Source organism: Trachemys scripta, chromosome 1, assembly GCF_013100865.1.
Source record: "Trachemys scripta elegans isolate TJP31775 chromosome 1, CAS_Tse_1.0, whole genome shotgun sequence".
In the NCBI taxonomy this organism is placed as follows: Eukaryota; Metazoa; Chordata; order Testudines; family Emydidae; genus Trachemys; species Trachemys scripta.
This window is the reverse complement of record NC_048298.1, coordinates 203,078,168-203,087,401: the sequence shown is the minus strand read 5'-3', so window position 1 is coordinate 203,087,401 and position 9,234 is coordinate 203,078,168. Positions and strand designations below refer to the sequence as shown.

Sequence of the window (9,234 nt, the reverse complement as noted above, 5' to 3'; positions counted from 1 at the left end):
GTCCATACGGTCCAGCTTATAGCCTCATGTCCACATTAGTCTAGTTTGTTTAAAGACATGTAAGTCAAAGTTAATCTACAATTTAGAGCGGCTCTAGTGGTTTTGACTCTTTGAATCTATCTTGTCTGCATCATAAATGCAGAGTGCTTGATTTTGATCATGTATCAAAGCTGGAGGCAGTATGTACTTCACTGATCTAACAGTGCCTCTCCAAGTTTTAAAAGGGCTTGTTATATTTATTTGCATCTCTCAATTATTATATTTTTGTTTTTCTTGGTGAAAGACTGCTAAATAACTGAATGGCTTTCTGAACGTTTTTAATGTTCACTATAATGCTAGAATGTCCACTAGAGGAAGTACTTCTATCTATAAACAGACAAAAATGAAGAGAACTTATAACAGATTCAATGCGCTACACACACTCATTTCATAAAATACACACTTTATTTGCATGGCCTCTTCTTTGGGTGCAAAATAGATATTGCTCAGTTGGTGTTGTGTGTCCATAGTTTATTTGTAAGAGCAAACTGCTGCTGCAAAAAAAAGTTTTAAATAAACTATTAGAAATATTACCTGAACAAAGGTTATACATTAAACTAGAAAACAGAGGATTAAGAATAAATACCATTTAATTCTTATCTATAAGAAACATTCTTAACCAGGTTCACTGAAAATATGAGGTTTCTTTTTATTTTTACTTTCTCAAATCTCTTCAGAGGAAAGGGTATCTCCCAAGAGTAACCCCTGCTGAATGGCACTTTGTGATTAAAAACTCACTATTGCTAGCATTGCACTCCTGGCTAGAAATGCTGGGTGTCTAGGTTGATGTAGGTGGCAATAGCTATTACTGGGCAAAATGCACAGCAGCGACTTTATCTAGCAGGGACTGTCACCATGAGGATTGCTAAATGAAATTTGTGGAAAAGCTGCTTTCAGTTTGAAATGTCTGTGAAATATGTGAGCTCTGGGAAAATGTGCTTATGAGGAGAGCAGTGCTCAGGGCGCCAATGTTAGGGAGAAAATAATGGATTCATTTAAATGTGCCTGGGAATAATGTCAATATGTATATTAGAATGTTAACTAATATCTTCTATATTGGTTCCTTTGGGAGAATTCTAGAAAAGGTATCCTGACTCCAATTATTCTAACACTCCAGATAATTAAGCCTGTTGTGGGTTTTTTTTTTCGTTTTTTTTCTATAGCTGCTCTTCAGAGCAGTACAAGCATATCCAAGGACGAGACTGTATCCTTGTAATGCCCAGAAGATGATGTTTCCCCCAAAATCCCACAATGTTTTGCCACATTGTTTAGCACTAGAACGGTGTGTTGGCATTAAAACTGTTTTTATCAAAATGTCTGAACACTGTTTAGATACATGTTGTGAGCCCAATCCTGTGGATCTGATATATATAGCCCCAATGAAGTCAACAAGACAACATGAATAATTAAAAATAAATAAATAAATAAGACTGTTCTTTTGGGAGCGTAGCTTCTCCCAAAAAAACACCGACCATTTTTTTGTCAAAAAAACAAAAAACACAATACATTAACTATGCTCCACCTACGTGGACATTGAAATATAGTTTGTGAAGTCTTTTAGTAGGCTTTTCTCCAACACATCTAACAGTATAGCCCTTTTACTTGGCTTAGACTCTGTCCTGGACAGGTGTTTCTATAATATTGCTTCTGTATGCACCAGAGTTGCTTCATTCTTACTGTAAGGTAGATGTCTGTCTAATGAGTGCAGGATGCTGTTATGAGACGGCTCATTCATTGTATTCTCACAGAAGAGGGTCAGTCGGAAGTAGTGAGCCGCGTTAGGAAACCTGGTATGATTGCTGACCCAGCCCTTTCTACAGAAAGTCACGTCAGTATGTGATACAAAAATGTCTCTTCTCCCCCCCTCCACCTCCCCCACCCCAAAAAGTGACAGGAAACATTTCCCTGTGACCATGACTATTATAATTCCCTCTAGGCTGCCAATAGGTCTCCTCTGCCACTTGCAGCTAGAGCAGAACATAATAGCTAGCATGCCTGTTCTCAAGAGCGAACAGCTGTGCTCATGTTATGCCCACCCTGTATTCTGTAAAATGAAGTGATTTTGAGCTCAGGATGTTTAAGTTCCATAGTCCTTAAATGGGAAGCATTCTGGTGGGCTTCTCCACTCAATCACCACCTGCTGGTCAGCAGTTCTACCATCATGCCTCATGTCTTATGGATTTGCTACTATGTGGTGCCTCTAGTCACATGCTTCTCTGCTCCCTCCCCACTGTCCCTGTGAAGAGGGCACACTACACGGAAGGGTATTCAGTGTTGGGGCTGCACTAGTGTCCATAGAGTGTTCGGGTCTGTCAAAATTCTTCCTTAGCGCACAGCCTGGTTACTCGCCATAGGCTTGTGCACTGGGGACAGAATTTGTTCCTTTGATACCTGTCTAAGTGACTGGCCTTGGTCCTTCGCGAGGAAACAGAAGCTCTTTGTGCAAGGAACGAAGTGATTTAATAGAGCATTTTTTAAAAAGACCTGAATTTGTGAAGGAAAAAAAATTGCCATATCTCTCATGCAATTTTCTAAGGTGTTGGCTTATAGGACTTCCTTGGAAACCAACTCAAGGGTCGCACACTTCACAGCTTCTACAGACAGAGCACATTGCACCCACCAGGATCTCCTTGCATTCCTCCATTTCCTCCCCACCACCTTCCCAAAGTCCCTGTATGCTACTCTCCCATCCCCCTCTGATTCAGGGACTGCCTACAGCTCCCACTCACTCTCTCATGCTAGTACCTGTGTGTCCCCCCTTCCCCACTCCTTCCCATTCCAGGGGCTGTGTGCCCTCCTTCCCTCTCTACCATATGCCAGGGTTCCCCATTTTCTACCCCCATGGCAGGGGCTCTGTGTTCCTCCTTCACCTCCTTCCTCCCCCTACCAGGGTGCCGCAATCTGCCCCTACCAACAGGAGTTCTATCTGCCTCCCCTATATCAGGGACTCCCTTTCTCCCTTCACTATGGCAGGGGCTCCGTGTGCACCCCCATTCCCTTCCATACCAGAGTCCTCTAATCTTCCCTCTGCCAGGGATTCTGTGCTCCCCTCCCCCCATACCAAGGTTTCTATGTGTACTCCGTTCCCTCTTCCCTCTCTCCCAGGGGCTCTGCCCTCTATTCTCCCTTTTGCCCCCCAAGCTGGAGGCTCTGTGTGTCCCCAATCTCCCCCATCCCTCTATTAGGGTCCCTCTATCAGGGTCCCCCAATCGCCTTCCTGCCAGGGATCCTGTGTGCCCCATTCCCCCATGCTAGGGGCTGCGTGCACTCCCATTTTCCCCAACCCTTACTGTTCTCTGTCTGGAAGATGTCATTCAGGGTGGCAACAGGTTAAACTCTATTGAGAAGATGGGTAGAGATGAGCTCAGGGTATTGTTATGCTGAAAGGTGTTAATGGCTGCCTTCAGACAGTTCTTTGATCTATAGACAATGGCAGAGGCACTTCAAACTGTGGATCTGCTAACCAGAGGAAAGGGCAACCTGTGCCTCTCATTTCCTGATTCCTCCCCAAAATGTATAGGGTTCTTCCCACTGATGCCTAGAATGTTCCCTGATATTTTTTGGAATTGATCAGATACAGCATTCAAAAGTTACCATGGAACATACAAACAGACCCAGAGAGAAATTCCAGCAACTTGAGCATTAGGCCTTTGAAAACTCAGCCAATTATTCTAAGTTCATAAAACTATTTTACAATTTGTTGTTGGTATATTTAGCTGTCAGTTTATCTTACGAATTTAAGAACCTGACTGTGCCTTTAAGACACAAGCCAGGACTAAGTGGTGCAGAGTGACCTCTCTCCTGAGGAAGCTCCAGAGGAGATTGTCTCTCAGGAGACACAGTCCCTGCCAAAGCTATGTAGCATGCAAGCTGTGCTTTCACTTTTTCGGGGAGGAACTTTTTGTTCTGTGTTTGTACAGCACCTAGCACAATGGGGTCCTGGTCCATGATTGGAGATCATTGGCACTCCTGTAATACTATTACTACAAATAATAATCCATTTGGATGCAGACCATAGGTATTGAGTTTTACTTTTCCCCAGGGGGTGCTCCATCCAAGCTCTGGCACAAGGCCCTGCCCTCACTCCACCCCTCCCCCAAAGTCCCTCTCTGCCTCTTCCCACTCCTGCTCCACCCCCTCCCTGAAGCCACTGCTCTCTGCCCTCTCATAAGCCCCTCCCTGAGCTGCAAAACAGCTGTGGCTGGGTGAGTGCTGAGCGCCCACTTTTTTTTTTTTTTCCTCCAGTGAGTGCTCCAGCCACAGAGTCAGCGCCTATGATGCAGACTGCCCCTCCTGGCCAACTCTGCTGGTTGGGATATGCAGCCTTGACTACACTTCCCCCCCTACCATCTTTGGGACAATTTGTGCCCAAGTAGGGGAATGCAGAGAAAAGTTCCTGCCTTTCCCTGGGCACAGGGGCTGTGATTATCCCTGGCCTTTGCATAGGGTGTACCGAGGTTGGGGTTAACAAAGACTCTGTGAGCTGGCTCCCCACCCCCAACATAACTTTCATGAGAGCTAGGAACACCCTTATCATGTTTTAAGAGGTTTTACAAAACGCATGGCATTAGGAGAGGTTATTACATAAAGTTTCAGTTCCATCAGTGATTGGCTTTGTTTAGATTGAAGCAGTTCAGCTCAATTTTCTCCCCCCCCCCACTCGCTACTGGAAAAGCAGGAGAGAATTGGTAAGGGGAGAAGAAGGAAAAACAACAAAAGTTTTTTTTTCCCAATTTTGTTAGAAAAACAGAAAATTTTAAACCAATCCTTTTCAATACAACCAGCTCTAACGGCCACCCCTTACATAGCCAGCTCTAAGTGGGTATAGGATGGGATCTTCCTTGAATGGCTGTATAAGGGCTAATCACCAACAAGACCATTATTTTTGTTGAAAGAATTCCTTTTAATAAATAGAAAGCCCATAGTAACAGAAGCAATGTCAGTCCCAACCTAAACCACTTAACGGTGAAAAAAAAAATCATTTCATGAGATGTTTTAATTTACCTTTTTGTTTGCAGTGTTGTTGTAGCCGTGTTGGTCCCAGGATATTAGAGAAACAAGGCGGGTGAGGTAATATCTTCTATTGGACCAACTTCTGTTGGTGAAAGAGACAAGCTTTTGAGCTACACAGAACGTTTCTTCAGGTCTGTGTAGCTTGAAAGCTTGTTGCTTTCACTAACAGAAGTTGGTCCAAATGAAGATATTACCTCCCCCACCTAGTCTCTTTTTAATTCAGTTTTGTAAGAAATACACTTTGAGCATTAGTTTTTAAATTGTAACCCCCTCATTATAGTTAGTTTTGTCATTAAATATTGCTGGTTAAATGGTATTTAGTGCAAAAAAAAATCTGTAAGAAAACTAACCTTATAACTAGGAAAATGATCCATTGCCAATAATGACTGTCACCAACATGTTTCCTCCGACCATGCCAGCTCTCCTCTTCCGCAGGAATTGGAAGTGCCTAGCTAATAATATAGATTGGCCAAAACTGTTTTCAACATGGTCCTTGATAATCATCATACTTTCCCTGTTGAAAATGTTTCTTTTGTTTCCGCACTCCCTCATCTACATTAAAACTAAACCATTTTCAATGGCTAGGAGAACTTATTGCAGCCAGCCATTGTCAGCAGTGGGTTATTGTCCTAGTGTGGAATGGGTCCTTAATGTTATATGCCTTTTAAATTTTTGCTGCAGAGCGCTGGGACTGGGAAAATCAGAGAACGGGAATGATTTGCTATAGGGAACTATTCACATTAGCAGAAAGGTGAACTACATGATCTAACAAGTGTTTTTTTCATTTTCTGACTTTGATTTGTCCTTGATAATATAAACAAACTAGCAAAGAAGGAACAAAAAGAATGTTGAGGGCACAGTCAATAGGCTAAGACAAACAAATACGGAAAATGAATTTAAAACCTAAGTGAGTCATGTATAGGTTACTAAGCACAGTGGGCCAGATTCTGATTGCAGTAACAGTGAGGTAAATCCAGAGTAACTCCATACTTTCAGTGGAGTAATTTTATGTTTCCGCAGGTGGAACCAAGATCAGAATTTGGCCCACTGAATTCTAGTTTTTATAGCAAATGCCAAGGGGGGAAACAAATCAACTGTCTGTGGTCTACCAACAGTTCTTGGGACTTTGTAAAGAGTTTGCTGTGTTTAGAAGACTGAGGGTTTGTCTTCACTACCAGCCGGATCGGCGGGCAGCAATCGATCCAGCAGGGATCAATTTATCGCATCTAGTCTAGACGCGATAAATCGATCCCCAAGCGCTCTCCCATCGACTCCTGTACTCCAGCTTGGCAAGAGGCACAGGCAGAGTCGACGGGGGAGCGAAAGCAGTCAACTCACCGCGGTGAAGACACTATGGTAAGTAGATCTAAGTACGTCAACTTCAGCTACGTCATTCACGTAGCTGAAGTTGTGTAACTTTTAGATCGGAACTCCCCCACCACCAGCGTAGACCAGGCCATAGTTCTTTTTCCCCAGAGTCCAACATATGTTAAATTTAATGTTTTGCCACAGGCTTTGGAAGTATCTGAATTATTCTTAACAATCAATTTTGAAATGTTTGCAACACATTATCTAAAGGCTTGTCTATATGGGAAAATTGACTGGAATAGATATTGTGGAGTAATTTTTATGGTAATGAACGGTGACTTTTTTCCAGAACAATTACTCTGTTTTGGAAGCATACTAATTATTCCAGAATAAAGTGACTTTATTTCACAATATAGTGTCCACGCAAGGAGCTATTCCAGAATAACTATTGCACAATAATTTATTATGCAATAGCTATTCTGGCCAATTTCCCAATGTACACAAGCCCGTAGGTAAATGGTTCTCTTAACTATTCAATACAGACCTGATCCAAAGCCTGATATAGTCAGAGACTTTACTGACTTCAGCGGTTATGGCTGAGTCCCATAGTTCAACTACAAAGATCGCTGTGACTAAGGTATCTTATTTAATGGAACTGAAATGTGCAAAGTAATTTGGCTCTTTTATCCTATTTTTGGCTTTCCAAATAAATGTGTTAAAATGTAAAACAACAATGCTTTGGGGAAAAGTGGGGGTTGCTCATTTTGAAAACATAACACAGATCAGTGTGACCTTTATTCAAAGACAGAGAATATTCATCTCACTTTGGAAACTAAAACCTCTTCATTAATGGTTTAAAAGGCATCTATTTTAATGGCTGTACATCCTATTCTGAAAACAATAAGTTTAATAAAAATGTCAGAACTTGAACATTTTATTACTGAATACAAAAATACTATCTATGTAAAAAGAATAAGTTAGTTTATTTACAGTACTTTACACTATTCTGCTCTAGGAATTCCTTAGTAATGGATTTATTTGTATACATGCCTTTATAACTTTGCACAAAGCATCTCCAGCAGCATGTCATCCATGTTCACTGTTCCAATGATGGGCCTAAAGAATAGTTCAGCAATTACGTTAGCATTAATGGATCTCAGCAAGGAAAGAACAACATTCAGCTTGGCAAATCTGGCCTGGTCCCCTCGATGAATCAGTGTGACGTGTTCATTTAGAGCTTGCTGTGCTTCCCTCTGCAGTCCCTGGATATACTGTACACACTGCAGCCCTGGCAGATCTGAAAGAAAAACAGGAAACTAAATGTCCGTTTACGAAGTTTTTATCTATAAAACAACTCATGGAAGTTGGCCATCCTGCAGCATGCCAGCTAATTGGTAACTCATAAACATCAATATTAAGTTTCTTAGATGAGGAACAAGCCAAATGTAATTACCTTTCTGCATGAAAACGATTCAGCTAGCTAGAGAGATTATATCCAACCTGCATGTAGATATGCACAGATTTTAACAGTGCAATCCAAAATCTCACCACGTTGCTGTTCTGGACATGCAGTGCTGCTCTTAGTTAGGCAACAACAAATTTAGATTACAACAATATTTTCCAATATTCATGTTTTTTAAAAATGTATAATTTGTAGGTGATAAAATATGGAAAACCAGTATTGACTGTTACCAGTAACGATCTTCAAGGTGCCAAATATACCATGTAAATAGTAAAGATAATAAAAGGAACAAATTTGCTAATAACTTGTTGACCACTAGGAAATGCTCTATTCATATTAATGTGTCCTGCTGCCAGCTACATTGGAACAAGCGTCAGATTGCAGATAAGGAAGTTAACTCTAAGATGTGATAGGATGTTTGCTTTCTAACTAAACAAAATAGGGGAGTGGAGTTGTTTGCAAGTTCAGTACCTTTCCTCTTGGTTTAAGTTTGACAAGCTTCTCAGCTCTCTGTGAGCTGAGGGGTGAAAACATTATCTACTATCTGAGCATAACAAGCTATTTTATTTTTAAAAATCTACCTGAAATATAAATCAACTGCTAACATCTGATTTTGTGAGATTATATAAAAATATTGTTTTTTAAACAAACTATGCGTACATGTATACAAGCTTTCCTCATTTAATCGAGCCAGATTCTGTTTCTAAATCTTGAGAATTGTTAATTTTTTATTCTTTGAAAACCTTATCAATCAAGCACACTTTGATCCATTATTTCTTAACCGCAGTTATGAATTACCACCTGATTATTTTAAGAAACCAAACCATAATGCTTACTGCATGGCTTGTGGTGCAGCAGTTGAATTTGCAAAGTTGCAAGTTCAGAAAGAAAAAAACAGTGACTATTGGCTATTACTATCACCTCCATGGATTAATTTTTTGTAACAAAGAAAGTGGAAAGATGGTGTTCAGAGGCAATTATTTAACACAAAATAAAAAGCACTTTAGCTAGTTCTTATTAGTCATGTATGAATTGTAACTGGCAAGACCCCTCTCAAATGCCTGGATGAACAGGAAAGAGGAGAGATTTTTCTACTAGGACAAAAGAGAAATAAATTTACACTGCCCACCTCAAGAGACAGGTCATTTAATACCTGTGGCTTTCAGACTCTAACTGGACAAAGTGCTCTCTACCTGAAAAGGACCCCACAGCACCACCACCTATTCTTCCCCTCTTTCCCCAAGCATGCAAAGGGCTTGTCTACACTTAAAATGCTAAAGCAGCACAGCTGCTTCACTGTAGACACTGCCTTTGTTCATAGGAGGGGTTCCCCTCTTGCTCTAGTTAATTCACCTCCCTGAGATGCCATAGCTAAATCCACAGAAGAATTATAGGGACTTAGGTTGGTTTAT

At 41.0% G+C, this 9,234-nt stretch overlaps 1 protein-coding gene across 1 annotated transcript; it reads right to left on the bottom strand.

Annotated features, from left to right (window-relative positions):
• Window positions 1-394: 394 nt before the first annotated feature.
• NR0B1 (nuclear receptor subfamily 0 group B member 1) lies at window positions 395-7,658 on the bottom strand (the record flags this gene model as incomplete). Its single annotated transcript, XM_034754891.1, is given in 2 exon segments — window positions 395-530; window positions 7,411-7,658. A coding segment is annotated over 1 exon segment (246 nt), but the record flags the coding sequence as incomplete, so codon positions are not given.
• Window positions 7,659-9,234: the final 1,576 nt, after the last annotated feature.